Raw genomic sequence first — 25659 nt, 5'->3', positions numbered from 1 at the left:
AGATACAAATGCACTGAGAAGTAGTATTCAGGTAAGAAATAATAGAAATCAAATATAAAATAACTGCATAGGCTTAATTGTATAAATTCAATCTAGAATAATCCAAAGACAGGCATTTTGACAATTTTTGTGTGTATTTGACCATTCAAGCATACTAAGCTATGAAAAGAACTCAATTTGACACTCACATGCTGTTTGAGAGGCTACTTTATGTGTGCGTGCTTTGGCTGAGAGCGCACAGAACACCGTCTCTCAGAGAGCTCGTGAAAACTAAATGGTTTAAAATCACTTGAATGTTTAAATTGGCAAGACGATGTGCAAATGATAATCTTTAGTGACGATGCAACACCAAAGTAGGCAAGTGATAATTCCGTTAACTGTTTTGAAACACGAGCTCAAGTCTTGTATCGCAGCATGCATTGTTTGTAAAATTATTTCTTACAGAACGTTTCCAAATTACTGATTTGCTCTGATAATCTGTTTGGAGTAATTTACTCATTCAACCTTCATGCTATAGTGCTTAAATATTTGAGGAAATATCCTGCTTTATAATCGTGAAACCAGTGGTAATGTGTAAAATTATGCGCAATACCTGCAATCCCGTGCTGATATTCAGGCCGTGTAGCTATATTACCCAGATTAATTGTTTTTTTGTTTTTTTTTTTCCCCTTGGATACATAAAGCAGAAAAGTCATTCACAAGAAGAGACTTAGTTATTAAAATTTGAGGTAATACACTTTTTATAAGGAAGGAGATTTATTGGATTTATTAGGTTTTGTTATAAAATGTGTGGATCTATTAAGCTCAAGTTATACTGTGTTAAAAAAAACTCTGCTGGTGTTATAAAAATTCTAGACCTCTGCTCATGCAGACTGGCCTGTCTCAATGGACAAGTATCTAGACAACATCCTTGACATTGATAGCGCTCATGACTTTGTAATCAAGGACTTTATGGTTTCTATCTTAGTTTTTGTTTTTTATGGAATAATCTGTTTCACTCTGATAGGCTCAACTATTTAAAGCCCAGGAGGAAGCAGGCACCTTCAAATTACAAGCTCAGATGGTAAGTCACATCCATCACCATGGGAACTTCCTTTTGGCATTTATACGATTATGTCAGCTACCGTTTTGATCATAAATAATTGATTAAAATTTGTGCTATAATGCATGCAAGAAATGAAAAACCACATACGGCAGAAGTTAAGATATTAGTCGTTGCCACTAGGCTGCAGTTGTTTCATTTGCTCAGATTTATAGTCCGTTACTGTTCTTGACATACAGTGCTGATCTTTTTGTCTTTCATTATGTTTTTTATCACTTGCTCAGGTGACTGCTGAACTTGAGGCTCTAAAAGAGCAGCAGACATCTAATGCTGAGAAAACCACCTTAGCAACAGCAGAGGAAATCGGCTCTCTCAGGTAACAAATATGTCATAAATGAACCTTCATACTATGTTTTATTTGTGTTAAAACATTTATCACATGTCTAGTCTGTTCATTCTGGAAGCCTGTTTCAGCTTACACTGTGATATAAAGTCACATTGTGCAAAATTAAGTCACAATTGTAATTTGTATGCAATTTATATATATATATATATATATATATATATATATATATATATATATATATATATATATATATATATATATATATATATATATAATATATAATTTTTTTTTTTATTATTTATTTTTTTTTTATAATTCTTTCCTGGTTACTTGTGATCTGTGGAAGTCTGTTTCTGCTGGTCACTACAACTCATGTCACTGAAAGTTACCAGCTCTCACTGAAATGTTCATGGCACTTTGTCACTGTAAGTCGCTGGCATTGAGAACATGGCTTTAGACTGAGTGAAATTGAGGTCTGTGGGTTTTTTTCATGGCCTGTTGCATTGCCTAATTACTATGGAAATGTGATTATGCTACATTAGCTTTTGTGGCCTTGCTTGAAAAGTACGCTTTCATTTGGTGCCTACTTCCTCCTTTTTCCTCTTTCTTTTTGATCCTGTAATTATTCTCTATAGAATTTAATTTAATCACTCCTGGAACCATTTCACTAAGCTGTTTATACCTTAATTGAATGTTTGTTGTATTGAATACAAGCCCAAGACCCCACATAGTAATCTTCGAAACTAAACCAACCTGAATGTTGCCCAGTGCTTTTAAAATGGCCAAATTACTTTCTGAGAAATTTTACAGGATATAACCATTCAAAAAGGTTCCACTATCTGTACGAGACCACTAGTGAAAATCCTTCTATTTGCTAATTTAATATAATTTGTTTTAATTACAAATCATTTTGGAGGCATATTAATTTAAATGAAAATGTGAATAGAAATGTTAACATTATTTCTGAATCTCTTAATATTTGGTGTGTCCTTTTGCTTTTGATTTGTCACAAATTTGTTTGATTAATAACATAGGCTCAACAATAGGCTCTTTTATGTTTAATTTTACATGAAACACTTCTGAATTAGTGAAAATATTCATTAATAACTGTTTGTTTACTGTTCAATGATTCACTTTTAAAGGGCCCTAGAATGCTTTTTCAAAAGATTTAATAAGTCTAAGGTGTCTGAATGTGTCTTTGAAGTTTCAGCTCAAAATACCCCATAGATTTTTTTTAAATTAATTTTTTTAACTGCCTATTTTGGGGTATCATTAAATATGCGCCAATTCAGGCTGCTTCCCCTTTAAATCCTTGTGCTTCCTGCCCCCGAGCTCGTGATTATAATACGGTGCATAAATAAAGTTCACACAGCTAATATAACCCTCAAAATGGATCTTTACAAAGTGTTCGTCATTCATGCTGCATGCATGCATCTATTCCTCTGAGTATAGTATTTATTTGGATGTTTACATTTGATTCTGTATGAGTTTGAGGCTGTGCTCCGTGGCTAAAGCTAACATTACACACTGTTGGAGAGATTTATAAAGAATGAAGTTGTTTATGAATTATACAGACTGCAAGAGTTTAAAAATGAAAATAGCGACAGCTCTTGTCTCCGTGAGTACAGTAATAAACGATGGTAACTTTAACCACATTTAACAGTACATTAGCAACATGCTAATGAAACATTTAGAAAGACAATTTACAAATATCACTAAAAATATCATGATATCATGAATCATGTCAGTTATTATTGCTCCATCTGCCATTTTTCGCTATTTTCCTTGCTTGCTTACCTAGTCTGATGATTCAGCTGTGCACAGATCCAGACATTAATAGCTACTGCCTGCCGTTGTCTAATGCCTTGAACATGGGCTGGCATATTCAAATATTGGGGGCGTACATATTTATGATCCCGACTGTTACTTAACAGTCGGTGTTATGTTGAGATTCGCCTGTTCTTCGGAGGTCTTTTAAACAAATGAGATTTACATAGGAATGAGGAAACAGTGGTGTTTGAAACTCACTGTATGTCTTTTCCATGTACTGAGCTCTTGTTATTCAACTATGCCAGGGTAAATTGAATTTTCAATCCCAATTCCTAAATGTTTTCTTAGAATTTTGAACCTCACTTATTTATATCATGTTTTACTCTGCAATCAACCTCCAGAACTTGAGTTGAACATATAATTGATGTTATGGTTGTGTTCCACCATGCTTGACTGAAATATGTTTATGGTTTATTTTTGTGATTCAAAGAATTTGGTTATGGACTAAATTATGTTATTGACTAAATTATGTTATTGACTAAATTATGTTATTGACTATATTATGTTTGGACTAAATTATGTTTGGACTAAAAATGACATTTTATATGTATATATGTATGTGTGTGTTTTTTCAGGCAGAAGATTGAGGAATTGGAGGCAGAACGCCAGCGGCTGGAAGAGCAAAACAACATTCTGGAGATGAGACTAGAGAGGCATAACCTACAGGTGATACTTTCATTTTCTGATAGATTCTCAGTGCCTAAAACATGTTTACAGTAGGGATGCAACAATAAATCTATAAAGATTAATAATGAAAAGTCTTGTGAAGAATTGCCAACAAACTTTGTTATTACTTGGATATGTGCTCTGTGGCCATCTATAATGATGGGAACTTATCTGATGTTAAACACAGTTTCATGTGGGTTGTCGTTTCAGGTGCGTTGACAGATAGTTTGTGTTGTTTAACAGTTTCATTGATTATAAAAAGAAAATTTGTATTTGTCACAGGTTGTAGTACTGCAAGATGGCGGTGCTTTTGCTACAAAATCAATAACATTTTTTTTTTCTTTTTTCTTTTCATCCCTTAGCATCCCTGTAAAAAATTTGCCTAAATGCCTAGAAAAGGCATACCTAAAGTAAATTGCATGCTGTTCTTGAAACATTTGGATCAGGGGTGTCCAGACTCGGTCCTGGAGGGACCAAACATCTGCCTGTGAGTTTCTAGTATGCCTAGTTAGACCTTGATTAGCTGGTACGGGTGTGTTTAATTATGGTTTGAGCTAAACTCTGCAGGACAGTGGCCCTCCAGGACCAAGTTTGGACAGTATATACATGGTTTTGGTCTCTTTTGAAAGGTATGTGTACCACGGGCAGATTAGTGATTAGTGGAAATCCATTTACTAAATAATGTTAACTTGAATACTGTAGTGTTACATGAAAAATGTAAAGCATTATTTCTTTGTATTTTTTCTTTGTTTGTTATTGTATGCTGGCTTTTCTTCGATGATTTTGAGGATGTTTTTTTTTTTTTTAAATTACTAATATTTTGGTCACTTTGCCAACTCCTAATCATGTTAAATAATTGTGATTACAACGATGAATACAATAATCATGATTATGATTTTTGCCATAATCGAGCAGCCCTACCTCATGCTGTTTAGTAGGCTAATATGGAGTTAACTGTCATGGTTTTTTGAAGTAATACAGTTTTGAATGTGTAGCCTACATAAAGAATATGGATGCAGTTTCTTCACACACAAAGAATATTAGTTATTTTATAAATAACAGTGATCACAGTATAGAGAAATAGACCACAATTATGATTTGTCATAATCATGAATCTTTAGTCTGTTAAACTGGGATAGAAGGAGGTATTTTAACATTGGAAAAAAAAAAAAAAATTACAAAGTTCACATTTAAGCTTGGCAAATGGCCTCATTGGTGGTTGATGATTGTCTGATGGTTAATAATACTTCATGATAAGACATGCTTTTAGCTATCAAATCAGCATACTAGCAAATCAGCTATTCTAACTTGGGTTATATGAAAATAAAGAGGCAGCAGACTGAAACGAGATACATGAACATTACAGCAGTATTTATGAGACCAGTTTCTCAGTTGAGCGGTCATTATTCATAAATATTTGACATTGAATGCCATGACTGACCAGTCATGATTAAAGTATTCCAAAGTTGTATAATAAATAAGTAACTTTGGTTTGTATTATCATCATAGCTGATATGTATCTATACAATTCCACAGTGTTTTTGCTAGTGCAGATACTAAAGCTCCATTGTTCATTTTTACATGCTGAAGTTGAGGTACTTTGGTTATCTGTTCCTTAAACTAACATGACTTAATTGCTGGTCTAATTGTTAATTAGCAAATTGTCCTTGGCATATGCCATTTCAGGACACAGTAATGAAAATGAATGTGCAGTAGACTCCGTTTTTGTTCATGCACAGCCACACTTGCATTGCCTCTTGTTTCCACAGTAACTCAGGTATATGTGTTTCTTCTCCAAAGCCTAAATCGGCACTTGAGAACACATTGTGTTTGCCTGCAAATCTCCACATACTTACAAGTCCTCTTCAAATCACTGAAAAACCTGTTTCCATCTTTTGCCTTCAGTCAATAACCACCTCACTCTCATCTTGCTTTTTTTTCTTCTCTCCATCAACTTATAGTTAGGACAAAAAGTGGACTTGTATTTGAGAAAAGAAAGAAAAAAATCCAGATAAGTGGAATCGAAATTAATCCTGAACACTGGTCCTTATGGGTCAACAAGGAGTTTTGATGGCTCTTCACATATAATATAATTTTCCCCTGTGGATGCACAAATTACTCTTGGCATGCTGGGGATTGCTTTTAAAAATAATATTTTAATAAAAGCACAATAATAGTGTTTTTATTTATTTCTGTTAGTCAATAAATAATGTAGAGGCACTTAGAGGAAACTCAGACTATAAGTCCTGTTTAAATATTTATGTTGTTTAGGTATATGGTTGTGCATTGGTACACTATATTTATATTCTAGGGAAGGGGGTATGTCTAAAATCTTCACTATAAAATAACCTGAACTGTTGTATTACAATCCATGTTTTTGCATAATCCAGTGAATTAAATACTTAATCTCATTTGCTATATTTTCATTTTATAAGAAACCTGATGAACACATCACAAAGACTATCATACAAAGAAATTTTGTACATGTAAAAAAAAGGAAAAAGAACAAAATATTAGTATCTGATTGAATACCTAAACCAAGTTTAGTGTGTTCTTGCCTCATATTTAAAATAAAATATATAAAATATTTTCCTTATATTTTGATTATTCAAATTTAAAGGCTCAATTAAAAACAAATATCCCTTTTAGACATTGTTTTCGGCCACTGCTGTAGTTTAGTTTTTAATTTATTTTATTAAATTAAATTTCCATATTTGCACATACCTTAAAATTCCTTACTCCACTGCACTGTTGTCACACTCTATAGGGTAAACAGCCTGTTATAGGCAAATTTTAGACATTACAGTCAGTGACATAATGGGAAGATGTAAAGCCACGTCACTTTTCCGTCATCTTTGTGATGCTTCTATATTTATCAGTGGCCTCCCATCCATTTATCCTTTCTTTTCACTTCCTGACTCGATGATGCGATCAGTGGGCTGAAATGTAGTCAGACATGCTCCATTAGACCTCAACGCTGGTGCCAGCCCAAAACAAACTGAAAAGTCTAGAATTCAAGAGCTGCGTCACTCATTCGTCCTGCTCTCTCAATCACTCAGTCTTTTTAATGTGCTTAGACTTTGGCTCTAATATTTATAGGCCTCTTCTATCCATTATCTGTGACGCTTCAAGTGTCACAGTAAAAATAAGCGACTTCACATACAGTTAATAATGTCAACCCACTCCACACTTGTCAGTTTTAAGATAGTTTATTTTTGGCTCAAGGACTGCTAACCTTTGCTGTTTTTCACGTATTTTTATTGTTGTCCATGATTCATTCATGATTCAAGCTGTATTACATTATTCAATTTGAAGGTTAGAGAGATGTACGCATGGAGTTGTCACCGTTTCAAACCATTAGCATTGTCACAATATTAGCATTTCAGTAGTCTATACCAATCGTGGTAAAATTTCACAATACTTGAAACCAAGTTCAACAGCATACTCTTAATAACAAGCACAGCAGTGTTCAAGAGCAGTGAATTGCCATTAGCTGTTAAATGCACTCCTTTAATTTGTTAGTTAAACATAAATATTAACAGATTAAAATAATGTCAAGTATTTCTCAAATTAATCTTGTTTAAAGGTTTTTAACTTGTTTTTTTGACAGGCTTATAATTAAACCTAATTAACATATACTACGTGTGTGTGTGTTAGTGTGTGTATGAATGTATGTATGTATGTATATATATGTGTGTGTGTGTATGTATATATATGTATATATTATATAAGAGAGAGAGAGACATTCCAGATAGCTCTTAAACTCTAAGTTAATTTCTCTTGGATGGTCACATACACGCATTATGTCAGTAAAAATACCCCTATCGGCAAGTATTCTCGTAAACACATTCGGTTATGTCTTAATTGAACGAGGTGAGAATTCGGAATCGGATGTGTATCTATCGGATATGCGCGTGCATGGGGTCTTACTCTTAAAGTGACAGCAACCTATAAATACCTGCTTTTGTCTGTCATGTAAATCAAACAACAAAACACAGCTTTAACAGATTAATCTATATTAAATGTATACAGTGAACAGTGTCATTTTATATTTAATTATTACTTTTTTTGTACACAAAAATTAATACTACAGTTAGAACTTATATTTTATTTGTAACTTTGTTGTATTTATCTATGCTTGTAATTGGTGTAAAGTATTTGTTCTTTTTACAGTCTGTTCACTTGCCTTTAATAATGTATTAGTTAGGCTTGTAGTTTCTGCTGTGGTATCAGAGTAGTTAAAGTGGGCTAAGTAATAAATGCAAAGTTACGTTACCCCCCAACCCCTAATTATTTTTATTTATTTATTTTTTGCTGATCCGAAAAATGATCCGATCGGTGAGTTCATATCCGTGATGTGATCCGAACCGTGAGTTTTGTGATCCGTTGAACCACTAATATACACATAGACAAAAATAGTCTGCAGATGCATTTGAAATGTTTTAATCATCTTGTAATGAATGTCATTTTAATTCTACTTTCTGAGTATTAATTATCAATCATATGCAGTAAAAGACAACACTACTGAAGCACTGTTTTGCCACAAACTCAACTGTCTTCTCTTAGGCTGTGTTATGCAACGAATCCTTCACCATGGTCTTGTCAGTCATCTTGTCACTTACTCTCGTCACGTGAACAGTGAACCCTGATTCCTGCTGCACTAAGTATGACTATTAAGTGACCGTTATCCAACTCAATAAAATGGTTTTTATTTTTATAAAAAGCAAAATGACAATGGAGGTGTAATGTAAACGTAGCGGTGGCATATTCTATCCTAATTTCACCCTCAGACTCCTTCATGGGACAGCTTTTCACCTCGATGAGAAATCTCGTTACATTTTAATCTCGAGAGATATCATGGCACGAGATTGTGTCACACCCATATTATTGACTTTGTATCGGAGTACCATTATTTTGGCATTTCTGACTTTGTTCATGTTAACCTTTCTCCCCAACTTCATATATAACTCTTTAACAAAAGATTAATCTTTCTTTTTTAAAAATTCTAGTTGTTTCTGTTCTTTCATCCCCTTCTGTTTGGCAGTTATGTCATCTCTTCCTTACCCCTCAGTCTCTATTCCTCTTCTCTGCCTTTCTGTCTTCAGCTCAGGGTGATGTAATTTGCCCAGTAATGAGATGTTCAGATCGAGGCATTATTCTTTGATGGGGCCCTTAATTCACCAGAAGACTCAGTAATGGCTTTTAAACCCCTGAAGTTTTACACCTAAATGAAGAATCGTTCCAGAAGATAAAGCCTTTCGTTTCAGACAGGGATGAACTGTCGCTTCTTTGGTCCTTTTGTTTGGAGGGTAATTCGGATAAATTTATTTTTTATGGGTGAGAGCCTTCAGACAAAATTGGACTTGATTTTAACAGTTCATGTTAAAGGGATAGTTCACCCAAAAATGAAAATTTGATGTTTATCTGCTTACCCCCAGGGCATCCAAGATGTAGGTGTCTTTGTTTCTTCAGTAGAACAAATAATGATTTTTAACTGCAACCATTGCCGTCTGTCAGTCGTATAATAGGAGTGAATGGGAACTTCTACTATAAGAGCAAATAAAACTTGCTTAGACAAATCCAAATTAAACACTGCGGCTCGTGACGGCACATTGATGTCCTGAGACGATCAGTTTGTGCAAGAAACCGAACAGTATTTATATCATTTTTTACCTCTAATACACCACTATGTCCAACTGCGTTCAGCACTTGGTTAGTGAGGTCTGATCGCGCTCTGAAAATGGTAGTGATGTCTGACACTCATTGAAGTATATGCGCAAGACATCACTGCCATTTTCAGAGCACGATCAGACCTCACTAAATGAGATATAATATAAATATGATATAAATACTGTTCGGTTTCTTGCACAAACTGATCGTCTCAGGACATCAATGTGCCGTCACGAGCCGCAGTGTTTAATTTGGATTTGTCTATGCAAGTTTTATTTGCTCTTATAGTAGAAGTTCCCATTCACTCCTATTATTTGACTGATAGAAGGCAGCGTTTGCAGTTAAAAATTCAGTTCTACTGAAGAAACAAAGACACCTACATCTTGGATGCCCTGGGGGTAAGCAGATAAACATCAAATTTTCATTTTTGGGTGAACTATCCCTTTAACTGGTTTTCATTCACAAACGTTTGTGGTATTTCAACAGTGTATGTATTGGCTCAACGAAAGAGCTATTGGACCCACCTTAGTGACATCTCTCACTTAACAAACTTGCTTCTTTTCAGGTCATTTTTTCCCCCCTAAATTGCTAATGAGAGTTTTCTTCATTTTGCATATTTTTGATTTGAAGAATTTGGATACTTATGAAAGCAAAATACAATTCAAAGGCACGGATGTTCAGATTTGATGTGTTTTAAGGATTTTATGAAATAGCATGTTATGTTTCCAAAAGTCTCTCCATTGTGTCTTTTCAGTTTTATATTCCTTTTTTTCCCCACCTTTATTTTAATGTTAATTTGTTTGTTTGGAGTTTACATCAGTCAACAATTACAATGGTTTTACATGCCAAAATTCTAAAAAGGAATGGTAATTGTTGAGGCCTATTGTCTGTACTTTTTTCTTCTTTGGAAGAATGAAATCAAAAGACTCAGTTTGTTTAAAAGTTTTAGAAACTTTTCCTTCTTGTTTTAATAAAATTTAGTCAATTTTCTGACTCAACATCTTTCCCATGCATTAGGGAGACTATGACCCTGTGAAGACAAAGGTGATCCACTTGCAAATGAACCCCACCAGCATTGCAAAGCAGCAGCGCTCTGAAGAGGTGGAACAGCTGAGGGTGGAGTGTCAGCGCTTAAGAGAACGACTCCGGAAAATTGAGGCGAGTGGTGGTATGACAACAGACGACACTACCCTCATCATCCCACCTTCACAGGAAATACTGGGTAAATACTTTTTTTTTACACAAGCATTTTAGTGTTAGGGTAATGAAACATCCCCTTTATCTGTGTGCAATGGCATTGTTGATTGTTGATTTTTTTTCAATTTTTCATCAAACAGCCCTGCCTTAGGTTTCCGCTGAATTCTCAGGAATCTTAAAAGTATGAAAAATGATTTCATGTTGTTCTGCTGGATGAAAAATGTGTTTCAAATGTGTGTAAGCAGCAGATCACAAAGTTAGACTGGTATTTGTGCATTTCCTTACTAAAACTTAAGAGTACATGTATCACCAAAAAACATTAGAACAAGATGGGGGCAACAGCATAGAAATTGTGAATTTTTTGAGGCTGTTCAAAGTAAATGGATTATTTTTGCTTTAATTTCCATATATATTCCAGCCCAGAGTGGCCAAATGTATATGGCCAGATGTGAGTTTATATTTGGTCCTCAGCTGAATTAAATATTCTGCAAATAAAAAGAAAAAATGGAATTTGGACAAGTTAATATTTCTGCAACTGCATTAGGCTTGACCAGCTGACAAGATTGATACTTGTGTGAATGCATTTCTTCCTGTGGAGTTGGATGTGACAACAAGGATTGTGAAAAAAGATAATTCCTCATTGTGTGTTCACAATGATTTAGACATTTTATTTATATATAAAGCCAGGGCTAAATGTTTAATTGGACTCGAGTGGTGTGTGCTGACGATCTGCATTTCTTTGGGACTCATTTATTGGCTTCATGCTCTCTGTTACTCTCTCCCAGTCTCTCTCTCTCTCCCCCATTTCTCACTCTCTCTCTTTTTCCTTGACTATCAGTTTGAATGAGTTCGGAAGGAGGCAAGAGTCTAATTAGGACTCAGACCCATGAGTAAACAAACACCCTGAGGTCTGCTTTTAAATTGGCTGCTGCACTTTTTCTGTGTCTATTTGCTATTCACTGTTCCTCCTCCATTTTATGACCTCTTTTTTCTCCCACCTTAGATGTATGATTACAGGATTTGTGTTTGCACAAATTTTGTTCAAAATGGGTGAGGGGTGGTGGGCATTGTTGTCAAGTCCATAAACAGCTTTTTAAGGGTGTTTTCACACATGGTCCTTTCCATTGGTCTGAGCGCGGTTCACATGCTTTTTTTTGGGCCCGTATGCGAACACTCCAAATGATCTCAGACCCCTTTAAAGTGAACCGAGACCATCTCGGGAGGTGGTCTGGGTACGGTTCGGTAAAAAAGTCAGAGCTCACTTGATTTTTCCATTTGCGAATTCCAATGTAGTTTGGTCATCAGATGCCTCTGTATAAATCGGCGGTTCATCATGGCTGCTGCTTGTGGCTGATCTCTGCAGATTATTTGTTCACAACAAATACGTTTATTGTCATTTCAACCTCTTCCAAGCTGTGAGACAAAGCTGCATACCTTACCAGTTTAAAATGGTTTTACAAGTACACACACCTAAAGCGCATGCACAAAAAGCCAGCTGTCACAGCGTGCATACTAAATTATCTTTAGCATGTTATTGCTCTAAAAGAATTCAAAACACACAAGGTTCAAATAAAGTTCATTTTGTCTTAAGTAAATGAAATAAATCATGTATGTGTATCAGTATATATTAAATCTGTGCATTACTGTAGTTCTTAAAGTGACAGCAACCTAATATAAGTATCAGTAGAACCATTGTGTTTTATTCATGCAGTGAAGAATATGCAGTTTTATTTTTTCATTTGATTATTCCATTTCTTACTTGAATGCTGCTTTTAGGTATACCAACTGTACCTAAAATATTTAAAGCAGTTTATTTCATTTGCATCTTTTTTTTATTGTATTTGTCCTATTGTTTTTTATATGCTGATGTTATCATTTCCTTCAGTGAATGGGATAAAATTTGGAAGGCAATAGGGTCAGCCATCAAACACTGAGCTGGACTACATCCAAAAAGCAACAGTATGAACACAATGAGGTCTGAGACCACATTCCTACTTCAGTGGACCAAAAAAGGACCTGAGTCCTCTTTCAGGGTCAGTGTGAACGTGAAGAGAACTGGATCCTTTTTCACTTAGTTTACCTCTTGGTCCACTTAAAGCAGACAGAGTTCGGTTCTTTTAAAGAGGACTCAAGTGTGAACATCCTGAGTTTATATGCAAACAGCATCTCAAACTTTTATAGAGGAAAATTGTTTTTAATTTAATCATTGATCAATTATTAACAGGGATTGGAAACGATTCAAGTAACGGAAACTGGAAACCAATAAAGTTTGACTGACATATTTAGCGCTTCATAACAAACTGATATTTAATATTTCCCTGTACATTAGGCCCATTTTCTAATACATGATCAAAGCCTAAGAGTGTTTAATGTGTGCTCATTACTAACACTAAGAAGATTGTGTATCCATATTTTCCTTTTGTGAACAATTTATTATGTCACAAAGGATAAATAGTTGCCCTAGAAAGTATTTGGACACTTAAGCCACACTTAATGTATGAATGTCTTTGCATTACATAAAATATCAGACTAATGGCATTTATTATTTAGAAATATAGGACAATAGAGTAATAAATATGTGCCAAAAGAAGACAAAATGTATTTTAGTGAAACACGTCCTATTATTAATTTTCCTATCCAAACAAAACAAGCTTTCTTAGATTTAGACAAAATCAGGAGAAAAAATTATTCCATCAATTTTACCTAGGTTATGTGAGAAAAAACATTTATTTTAATCTTGTCAGAATTGTATACTGACCTCCTAATGCAAAACTAGTCCCTTCCCAACAGGGCATCATCTCTCAACACGGTCCATACAACTTTCATGCAGCTTCATAACATTCATGACATGGTAATTGTAAGTGTACTAATGTAGATGAGGGCCACATACAGCACTTTTTAATTGCAGCTCATTTTAAAGGTGATTGTGTTGAGAGTTTAGTGTAATTTCTATCCTGCTGTAGCGTCTGGACCAATCAGCCACACAATTATTCATGGTATTCAATGAATTACCCATAAACTCACTCTCACTATCAAAGTTCTCTGAACTCATCCCCCTAAAACTGCAACCAACATCCCAAGTGTAGCTAGCACACAGGCACAACTAGGTGTCCTGTTACAGTTATATGGTACTTTTATGATCCATAAGAATGCTGTAGAGACTAGTGACTCATCCTTCCTGAGAAGGACAAATAAACTCTCTTAATCCTACGTATTCTCTATATAACCACTTGGGAAATGTATAAACATGTATCCAAGTTTCCCATCTCATGACTTTCCTTTTATAGGCTTTATTCTATGTATTAATTCTCTCTTTTGAACTATTTTGGTATTAATGTTCCATAGTTGCAAATGTATAGTTGACTGAGATCACATTGGCAGCATGTTTGGTATCTACGGACTCCAACTTTCATTTCCTATTTGGTAATTTATGTCACATGTTACTAACTCTGTGACACATTAGTATTATAAGAATCTAGAAGGTTATTCTCTCATTCATCCAATCCAGTGTCTTATGCTAATATCTTGCTACAGAACAAAGACTCGTAAAACTTCCCTCCGAGGGGCAACTCCTTATTGGCTCAGACACCTTAAGAGGGTGTGACCTCTTCACCTCTTATATTCATGGATCACAAGATAAAACCTCTCTCTTCCTGCTCTTCCTCCTCTTCTTTTTTTTCACTGACAAATGCTGACGTCAAGATGATGCTTTAAGAAGCTAGAAGCTTCTAAGGAACCCCAAGCTTGTGCCGGGCCTCGGCCTAGACCTTCCATTCACCAAAGATCCTCTGAATCCAACTGGTTCTCTTTCATCAAGACAATATCAGCAAAGATTCAACGGGAGCCTCCACAAATTGCATCAGGACACTTTAATTCAACTTGGAGAGACATGCAAGTATCAAACTTAGTCTCATTATCGGATACATTGAGTATCCTTACCCCTGTTAAAGAAGGGCCGGTTAAAATTAAAACTGATGGTTTGCTCAAGGCTGTTGATCTGCTGAATGTCCAACAATGCTGTAACCTCTTGCTTCCTGTACTCTGCGTTAGCTCTCTCTCTCTCTCTTGGTAAACTGTATGCATGTATGTGTGTGAATGTTAGAGTAGTTTAAGTGTTTAGTCTAGTTAATAAAGTCTTGTTCATGTCACACGTAAGGTTGTCCGTGTTTTGCGCTCATATACGGGAGTCCCTATTCATGTCGGTCCTGACTACAGGCTTTTAGTAGAATAAGATTGTTATTTCCCATAACCTGGAAATGAACATTTCTTAGTTAATAAACAATTAACACTGTGTGTTCATTGAACAACAGGTTAATTGATTGTAATATTAATTTTATTACATTAAGTTAATTTTATTAACTGATTAAAATATTAATAATTAATTATAACTAGTTATGATTAATTATTCCTATTTATTTTTGAGCTAATTTGCTACAAATGGTGGAGAATGCGGGGCATGAATAAACAAAGGTTATGAGCTTAAACCACTGTCAATTTAAAAGTGTGCATTTGATAATTCCAGTCAGAATATGTCAGACGATGCGCATTTTGGTCACTAATTGCTGGCTTGTTAGATGCTGATAAAGTGATGGCTTGAATTGACATCTCTACTGTAACTGAAAGAGTCTACTCTTGACACATTTTAGCATATGTTCAAATGGTATCAGTGTAAAGTTAATCTGATTTTAGCGAAGAAATCCTAATCTCAGTATTAGAGCGTAAGCCTGTGTTGACGAAGGAATCTCAGCTCAGCGGCATGTAAACTGTACCAGAATTGATTATTCTGCTTTGGTTGGAGAAATACCAATTGCAGTATTGCTTAACCTGTTTCTGATGAATGAATCTCAGTACAGTGTTATATAAATGTAGATTTGGGTAATGCTCCACTGTTATAGTTAAGATTGATGTCATTCATCTAAACTTTGCCTGCACCTACAAGCATAGCTATCTTTTGACCAAAACTGTGTTTCACTCGCTGAAAGGAATATCAGTATTCATGCACAAGACGGACTTAACTATATATGCTTAAACAAGCTTTGACTTACAGCAAACTGTGTAATTACCCTTTAAACAAGTACAAGACGTTGTTTAAAGTAGAGAGAAGAGTTTACATGAGTAAAATTTGCAAATGGCAAAACATATTTGCATTTTACTGAATGTAAAATCAAGTTTTTGAAAATCTGAAAGTATAAGCGTCACATTTTAACTCTATACGTAACTTGTTTGAAATGAGCAGACAGTCTCAATAAACTGTTTGAATTGCTCAGATGTGCATTGGTTCCCATGACAACGACTTGTCACAGGAAGTGCTAACTCATCACCCTGTGATGCCATATTGTAAACAAACCAGGCTAGGTGGCTAAGCTAACCTCACCTAACAGCCCTGCACCTCAGGCTAAGCTAAATAATAGCTTCTACAGTTAGTGGTTAGCATCATTTATGTGAAGCCTTTAACTACAGCTTGTGTGTATGCAGTGTGAACTGATCTAAACCCATTCTGCTGTTTTAGTCACTTCTTTAAATCTTTTTATTGATTTTAATTATAATAGCAGTCAGCTATTAATTTTTACTAGTATTATTTCTTTCATCTTTGTGATTTACTTACATCTTCCTTTTTTTCTTCTGTGGTTTAATTTCCCAATATAACCACAAGCAACTAGACATACTCTCCTTCTTGATTTTGTTTATTTACAACAGTTGCTTCAATTTTATGAGCCAGTTACAAAGGAATCTGAATGATTGCTATGGCATAATTTTGAGCACCACTAATAAGCACAATCTAATAGGAAAGCTCTCCTCTTCCTCTCTCTTTCTCTTTTCCATTTGTTCAGAGGTCAAGCCTGTTGTGAGCCATCAGTAAGAAATACTAAGAAATAATTTGACCACAAGAACCATCTTAAGTCATTTATTAAACCTAGCTGTATTTTATACACCTGGCTGCTCACTGTGCCTTTAGCCCTAAATTCTGTTTGATCTTGCAGTAGTCTCTTGCCCTTACTCTCACCACAAGCGTGCCTAAATGTTGCAGATGCTCAGCCTAACTGCCCAGATGGCAGACCAAAAGGACTGGCTATGTGTCGTGAGGAACACCCTCCTAACCAGTGCTGCTGAGCAATTACGGCACCAGAGCCAAAAGCAACTGGACAAAGATGGAAGAGAAGTAAAGGCAGATGACTCAAACCAGAGGTGTGATCACAATGATCTGACTGAAGTCAACTTTTCTTGGCCCACATCCTCGCTGTTTTGAAACAGGAGGTGGACAACCTCAAACTCCAGATCACAGAGACTCACAAGGAGCTGATGCATGCTAAAAGCCACATAGACCAGCTAGAGATGGAGGCTCGGGACAGACACAAGGACCTGACAGAATAGAGACACAGAAGAAAAGAGAACTGAGACTCTCTTACCTGCAGCAAACAGAACCACTGCAGGAGAAACGTCTCACTTCACCGCATGGAGTCAGCAGAAGAACCTCACCCAGCCAAGCACAGAGGTACAGAGGGGAGGCCAAAGCCTTCTGCTTGACACCTTATCAGCCATTTTCCTGAAATCCTCTGCAGCTGCAGGAAGGAGAAGGATTAATTCAGACAGACCCAGGTACCAGACCTACCACAGGGAGAAGCCAGGGATGGGAGCATCCTCTTCCTGCAGACACAGCAGGATCTCCAACAGCAGGCAGCACAAGGACGACTGGACACGCCTGCATCGGACCTGCAGGAGCTTCTAACGCTAGTAAGATAGCTCCTTGAACAGTTCTTACCTGAGGAGTACTCAGAAGTAGAAGCTTCTGACCACTCACACAACACCAGCTCAGAGACCTGAGCTTGTCTACTGTCTACATCAACCGCAATGGAACGACCACCACTCCAAGAGACACATACAACCAGAGCCCATCACAGCCTTCCAGCCTTGTGTGCCAGTGGTGTGTCTGATCTCTCTACACCTTCAACGTCGTTCGCTGTTGTCCATAGAAAGAACAACAACGATCGAAAGGGGGATGTAGCGTCTGGACCAATCAGCCACACAATTATTCATGGTATTCAATGAATTACCCATAAACTCACTCTCACTATCAAAGTTCTCTGAACTCATCCCCTAAAACTGCAACCAACATCCCAAGTGTAGCTAGCACACAGGCACAACTAGGTGTCCTGTTACAGTTATATGGTACTTTTATGATCCATAAGAATGCTGTAGAGACTAGTGACTCATCCTTCCTGAGAAGGACAAATAAACTCTCTTAATCCTACGTATTCTCTATATAACCACTTGGGAAATGTATAAACATGTATCCAAGTTTCCCATCTCATGACTTTCCTTTTATAGGCTTTATTCTATGTATTAATTCTCTCTTTTGAACTATTTTGGTATTAATGTTCCATAGTTGCAAATGTATAGTTGACTGAGATCACATTGGCAGCATGTTTGGTATCTACGGACTCCAACTTTCATTTCCTATTTGGTAATTTATGTCACATGTTACTAACTCTGTGACACATTAGTATTATAAGAATCTAGAAGGTTATTCTCTCATTCATCCAATCCAGTGTCTTATGCTAATATCTTGCTACAGAACAAAGACTCGTAAAACTTCCCTCCGAGGGGCAACTCCTTATTGGCTCAGACACCTTAAGAGGGTGTGACCTCTTCACCTCTTATATTCATGGATCACAAGATAAAACCTCTCTCTTCCTGCTCTTCCTCCTCTTCTTTTTTTTCACTGACAAATGCTGACGTCAAGATGATGCTTTAAGAAGCTAGAAGCTTCTAAGGAACCCCAAGCTTGTGCCGGGCCTCGGCCTAGACCTTCCATTCACCAAAGATCCTCTGAATCCAACTGGTTCTCTTTCATCAAGACAATATCAGCAAAGATTCAACGGGAGCCTCCACAAATTGCATCAGGACACTTTAATTCAACTTGGAGAGACATGCAAGTATCAAACTTAGTCTCATTATCGGATACATTGAGTATCCTTACCCCTGTTAAAGAAGGGCCGGTTAAAATTAAAACTGATGGTTTGCTCAAGGCTGTTGATCTGCTGAATGTCCAACAATGCTGTAACCTCTTGCTTCCTGTACTCTGCGTTAGCTCTCTCTCTCTCTCTTGGTAAACTGTATGCATGTATGTGTGTGAATGTTAGAGTAGTTTAAGTGTTTAGTCTAGTTAATAAAGTCTTGTTCATGTCACACGTAAGGTTGTCCGTGTTTTGCGCTCATATACGGGAGTCCCTATTCATGTCGGTCCTGACTACAGGCTTTTAGTAGAATAAGATTGTTATTTCCCATAACCTGGAAATGAACATTTCTTAGTTAATAAACAATTAACACTGTGTGTTCATTGAACAACAGGTTAATTGATTGTAATATTAATTTTATTACATTAAGTTAATTTTATTAACTGATTAAAATATTAATAATTAATTATAACTAGTTATGATTAATTATTCCTATTTATTTTTGAGCTAATTTGCTACACTGCTCTCTCTACAGAAAACGAACAAAGTGATAACGATTTTAAAAAGCTTCCATCGGAGGCAAAAAAGAGCGACATTAACATGATATATAATTAAAAGGGATCCTGATGAATGGTTAAAGGAAAAGGACAGCTGATCAAAAGGCCATCTCTTCTAGTGTGCGGCTCCTCAACACATTTAGTAATGTGATGACTGAAACTTTCACAGTTGAACTGAACTTGTTCTAGTGTGCAATTACAATACATAGTAGCAGAACATTTCTCTCTTTTCTGCAGAACTTTTATTGTTTAGAATTAAATTTTCATGAAGGCCATGAGAGAATTAAAACTGCTGTTAAGGCCTCTTTCGTACATACAGAAGCCTTATATTGAACCTTATATTACTTTCTCTCTCTCGCTCGTTGTTGTTTTTTTTTTTGTTTTTTTTTTGGCCATAATTTGCATTGAGTTGAATAAGCCATTAAAGTTACTATATCAGTAGATTGGAAGAGAGTTTGGATGAAAGTTGATATGCTGCAGTAAATAAGATGGATCTACAATTGTACATGAAGCCTTTAATGTGAAACTAAACTGAAAGTTGGAGCTTCAAGTGTTCCAGCGACATTGACAGAACAAAAATTGTTTATGATGAGATTTACTTTTTGCTTCTTCTTTTTTTTGCAATATTTTACATTTTGTCTTTCATATTTTGACTAAACCGGCATTCTTGTATTTTTGTATTAAAGGTGTAGTTCACTCAAAAATTAAAATGATCATTTACTCACTTCTGTTACAAATCTGTATGACTTTATTTAGGGATGCACCAATATAAAAATTTGGAAAATACTGGAGTGGATGATTGTCAGTGAATAGCAACTTAAATATCTGTTTCTTATCCAAAGCTTACTTCAAAAGCACTCAAATGGTGAATAAATGATAATGGGATTTAAAAAAAAAAAATAGACTTCTTTTAACTATTAGAATTATATACATTTATACAAATTGTCTGAAGTCATTATTGCTGTTACATATTATAATTTCATGTGTTGGATTACTTGTTAAATTGCTGCTCTTGTTCAGATCTTATTTGTATTATTTGAATGTTCTTCTGGTTGACTAAATGTGATGTACATGTTCTTCAGACTTGCGTAAGCAGATGGAAAGTGCAGAACTGAAGAACCAGCGCTTAAAGGAAGTGTTCCAGAAGAAGATTCAAGAGTTCCGTACTGCGTGCTACGTACTGACCGGGTACCAGATCGACATCACTATGGAGAACCAGTACCGACTCACTTCTGTGTACGCCGAGCATATGGAGGATTCATTACTATTTAAGGTACATTCATATGCAAACGTGTTTGTAACTACATAACCCATTAAAGGCAGGCGTACACTGTGCGAGCTCGGACACTCAGGAGGTTGTGAGCCATTGCACGTGTTATGAGTCAGTTAATCTGATAATCGTGTCAAAGCAGTTAGTACATGGCATGACTGTACTGTACGGCGAGCCGGCTGCATTCGCATGAGCTTTCACGTTAAACACAGAGACTGGAGCTTTCAATGTTGCTGCTATAGCTTCAGATGGAAAAAAGAAAGAATAAAAAGACGAGTGTATAAATGATTTGATGAAAATCCGAGAACAGCACAGCCATTCCATTCAACTAATAAGTGTATTTGTGTGTGTGTCAGTGTATTGTCTTGCTGTAGGGTTGCAGTCACTGGGCTATAATAATTAGAGATCGACCGATATATCGATTTACTGATATTTTCCCCAATATTTATGCATATTGTGTATCTATATATTTACCATAATCGGATATCGGTTTTGTAATATCAGATTTACCGATAAATGTGGGTGTTTTGAGAATTGCACGCAGGATTGCCATTACAGCGCCATCTAAGGGGAGACGAGACAACGGCGTGCACAGGTAAAGTATACTTACATGCTTTGCTGTAATTAGTAGACTTTGGGTGTACTCACACTAGGCACAGTTGCCTTGAACCGAGCCCGAGCGTGATTGTCCCCCCTCCCCACTCCCCCACTGCCCTGCACTCTGCACTTAATGTTCCAGGCTGGAGCATGCTTACGTCATGTATGATGCAACTTTTTGAATGGAAGAAAACGTGAAGAAATGCACTTCCGCTAAGATACTGCCTAATATATAGGCTATTTATAATTTATGCTGCACTGCGATTTTTCAATAGCTTTACCCGCAAACTACAATTCCTGTTCATCAATAAGGTGAGAAGCAGACCTGTTATAAACCCAAATACACTCAAATTAATTACATGAATTGATAAGTGTACTATCAAAGCAGTAATAAAGATGTTTGCCGTCATAATGATGACAGTAGCGCACAAAAAAGTAGTAGCTGTTCCGTGCTCAGGCACGGTTAGTGCTCACACTGCATGCGAACCGCACTGGGCCCACCTGAACTGCGCTCTGGCCCACCTCTTCCAAGCGGGCCAAGGCCGGCTAAACGAACCGCGCTCGTGCACAGAACGGAGCGATCACACTTGTTAAACAAACTGGGCTTTTGGGGTCAAACACGCTCGGGCACGGTTCAGAATGCTTAGTGTGAGTACACCGTTTATTTAACATAACAGCCATTAATGCACAAATTAGATGTTACATAAATGCCTGAAATGTCTCTAAGAAATAGACAAGCTCACGGAGTCACTCAAGATAATCCTGGCCCAATAAAGATGTAACTTTGCATGAATTAAATAATACAGCCATGAATGAGCACATGTTGGAAATAAAAGAGCTGAATTTAATTCTCTCTCTGTTGTCTATGCTCATCGTTAATCTGCATTTTGCTGTTCACTCAGCGGGTTGATGCTCAGGAAATGCTCCCGCATGGCCACCGCATGTAACTTTTAACAAGATTCACTTGTTTAAAACACCGTAATTATATAAACATTTACTATATGTGACGAGCAGGGCGGGCGAGAGCCGTGAGGGAACGGCGCGAGGCCGGTGACGCGAGTGATAATGAGCGTCACCTGCGAGGCGTGCCGGCCTCGAGTCTCTCACGGAGGAGCTCCGGAGGCATAAAAGGAGGAGCGACTACAATGAAAGACGAGAGAGGACCAGGCCTGGACTTTATTTTATGTTTTGTTATGTTTGTGTGGCCGGCAGACGTCCGCGAGGGTCTGCCGGCATTACTTTCGTTTTGTTTGTTTATTTTATATTAAAGTTTTGTTGAATGTTCGCCGGTTCCAGCCTCCTTCTTCCCATATCTACTAACCTCGTTACATTGGTGCCGAAACCCGGGAGGAAGGAGGGACATGCTGTCGGAGAGCCCTCGCTGCTGAGGGGGATCGCGGTGCTGCGGAGTTCGGGCAGCGCGGGAGTGAAGACCGCGAGAGGCTGCCCGAAGCGGTGGTACTGGAGCCTAGTGAAAGGTGGGACGGAGAGCTCGAGGCCGTGCCCCTGGGACGAGGTGGGGTGGCTGCCGTCCAAGAGGGAGCGGAGGAGTCGCCGCCGTTCGCCGTGGGCCGGAGCCTGCTGCCGTCCGCCATAAAGGGGAGGAGCAGGGAACGGGGGACTCGCTGCCGGCTGCCCTCAGTCGGAGGAGCCATCGCCGGCCGCCAGGAGGCGGTCGAGGATCGGGCCGTCCACCGAGCGTCCAGTGCCACCGCATGGCACCGCGAAGAAGAGCCTCTCGGCAGGCTGAGGACCAAGCGGCAGTGTGTCGGGGAACCGGACCAAGATTTTTTTTTTTCTTTTTCCTCTCTCCCCTCTCTCGTCCTGTCGCTCCCCTTGCTTCCGTCTCCTTTCTCTCGTCTCGTCTGTCCTTACCCCCAGGTGCTGCGGCCGCCGAGACAGGCCCCGGGGGGGAGTAGAGCGCAGTCTCGGAGGTACCCCCCGGCCTGCGAGGGGCGATGGGGGTATGTGGCGACCAGGGCGGGCGAGAGCCGTGAGGGAACGGCGCGAGGCCGGTGACGCAAGTGATAATGAGCGTCACCTGCGAGGCGTGCCGGCCTCGAGTCTCTCACGGAGGAGCTCCGGAGGCATAAAAGGAGGAGCGACTACAATGAAAGACGAGAGAGGACCAGGCCTGGACTTTATTTTATGTTTTGTTATGTTTGTGTGGCCGGCAGACGTCCGCGAGGGTCTGCCGGCATTACTTTCGTTTTGTTTGTTTATTTTATATTAAAGTTTTGTTGAATGTTCGCCGGTTCCAGCCTCCTTCTTCCCATATCTACTAACCTCGTTACACTATATAACCATTAATTCGCTAATAAACATCCAAGTAAATACAACTCTATGGAAATTATTTATCTCCACGAGCGATCGCAGTTTGAGTATAGTTCTGTTTAAATGCGTAGATAAACAGCACTTTGTCAGCAGATATTTCATAATCTAGAATGACAAAAACATTATTAATAATTCTGATATAACATACCAGTTGAGAAATAAAATATGATGTTTTGTTTGTAATATTCCAATATTCCAGAGAATATTATTCAGTTATTTAACATTATCCAGCAAATTATTCTTCACTCTTTAGCCTATTAAACAGCTTATAAATCTACTAAAACTGTAGTTTAAAATGAATTATTACATTTCTGCAAAGTTAATATGACTCCTGTCTTTAATTTATTTAATATGAAGATTAAAATTAACATGAAAGACTACTAATTTTCAACAAAAACAGTTTACTAACACTGCACTTTTTTAATTTTTGCACTTTCAGACACCTCTATTTATTGGTGTATAAATATGCAAGGAGGGAGTGATTGTTATAAATAAAATGGTTTGTTCAGTTCAGTGGTTGTTGTAATCATGTCAAAAACAGAACTATAACAGTAAATAAATATCGGTTCTGCATATCGGTTATCGGGCACATAAACACACAAATTATTGGTATTGGTTCTAAAAAAATCAGTATCAGTCGATCTTTAATAATAATAATATTCATAGATCTAGCCCAGTGGTCCCCAAACCGCGGTACACGTACCCCTGACTTTTGCTGTGCATTTAATTCTACCCCAACTTATAATGGCATTAAAACAGAGCATGTATTTCTAACAGGCAGAAAGCCGTAAATACATCACATCCAACCAAATTACTTAATCTTTTGTTATCATAGTTCCAATGAAAAACAGAACTATAACAGTAAATAAATATCGGTTCTGCATATCGGTTATCGGGCACATAAACACACAAATTATTGGTATTGGTTCTAAAAAAATCAGTATCAGTCGATCTTTAATAATAATAATATTCATAGATCTAGCCCAGTGGTCCCCAAACCGCGGTACACGTACCCCTGACTTTTGCTGTGCATTTAATTCTACCCCAACTTATAATGGCATTAAAACAGAGCATGTATTTCTAACAGGCAGAAAGCCGTAAATACATCACATCCAACCAAATTACTTAATCTTTTGTTATCATAGTTCCAATGAAAAACAGAACTATAACAGTAAATAAATATCGGTTCTGCATATCGGTTATCGGGCACATAAACACACAAATTATTGGTATTGGTTCTAAAAAAAATCAGTATCAGTCGATCTTTAATAATAATAATATTCATAGATCTAGCCCAGTGGTCCCCAAACCGCGGTACACGTACCCCTGACTTTTGCTGTGCATTTAATTCTACCCCAACTTATAATGGCATTAAAACAGAGCATGTATTTCTAACAGGCAGAAAGCCGTAAATACATCACATCCAACCAAATTACTTAATCTTTTGTTATCATAGTTCCAATGAAAGCCACAGCAGAACTGTTGTGCATTTCTGAGCAACACGTAAACGAATCATGAGTCGATTCAATGACTAAATACAGCCACTTGCTTTGTTACTGAATGAATAATGAATGGATCAGTGACTTACTGCCACCTACTGTTGGTTTTAGTTTAATATTTAAAAGTATCACTTCATTTTTACCATCATTGCATATTTCTCAGTTCATTTCTCAGTTAATTATAAAGGTAAAAATTGGATGTGGTTGTTTATGATTTGACAATAGGGGACAGCCTATACACTGATCAAAATTGACTCCAGTTTTTTTTTTTAAACGTTTAAAAAATTATCAGGAAGTCGGGAGGTGCTCATAACGTACTCAGCTCGGCTCGTAATTACTCGCACACAATGCGAGCCATGGCCATCCAAGCGAGAGGAGAAAAATCATATGTTTACATTCATATTTTGACACCCATCTATGAGATATGTAGTTATAAACATACTTGCAAACTAGAAGAAAAGTAGAAAGTACAGAAGGAAACTAAGAAAAGGAGACATAGTAAACTTAAGACTGGATTGTATCTCTGTTGTAGTTCTGCAGTTAGTTTGAATGTGTTGATTTTATGGTCACTTGATCATTTTAGAGTTTTGTCTAAGCCGAGCAGATGTTATAGATAAAACATACCAGCTATCAAAGGCTTTGTTTTGAGTTTTTGTTCAATTATAAAACAATGACATTAACATCAGTGGAATTTTG

General features: G+C 37.2%; 1 protein-coding gene across 5 annotated transcripts in view; it reads left to right on the top strand.

Annotated features, from left to right (window-relative positions):
* mad1l1 (mitotic arrest deficient 1 like 1) overlaps nucleotides 1-25659 on the top strand; it is an 89894-nt gene that overhangs the window by 32360 nt on the left and 31875 nt on the right. The window contains exons 13-18 of one of the 5 annotated variants that reach the window (XM_067404914.1): nucleotides 1007-1063; nucleotides 1327-1418; nucleotides 3794-3884; nucleotides 10572-10776; nucleotides 20346-20536; nucleotides 22145-22913. In XM_067404914.1, the coding sequence (XP_067261015.1) occupies nucleotides 1007-1063; nucleotides 1327-1418; nucleotides 3794-3884; nucleotides 10572-10776; nucleotides 20346-20536; nucleotides 22145-22162 (654 nt within the window). In that variant the 3' untranslated portion in view covers nucleotides 22163-22913. Of the gene's footprint in view, nucleotides 1-1006; nucleotides 1064-1326; nucleotides 1419-3793; nucleotides 3885-10571; nucleotides 10777-10891; nucleotides 10933-12636; nucleotides 12733-20345; nucleotides 20537-21037; nucleotides 22914-25659 lie in introns of those variants that run through there. The other 4 variants (XM_067404915.1, XM_067404917.1, XM_067404916.1 and 1 more) reach the window with 4 other exon arrangements.

Source organism: Chanodichthys erythropterus, chromosome 12 (assembly GCF_024489055.1).
Source record: "Chanodichthys erythropterus isolate Z2021 chromosome 12, ASM2448905v1, whole genome shotgun sequence".
Classification (NCBI taxonomy): Eukaryota; Metazoa; Chordata; class Actinopteri; order Cypriniformes; family Xenocyprididae; genus Chanodichthys; species Chanodichthys erythropterus.
This window is presented reverse-complemented; position numbering and strand designations above follow the sequence as displayed.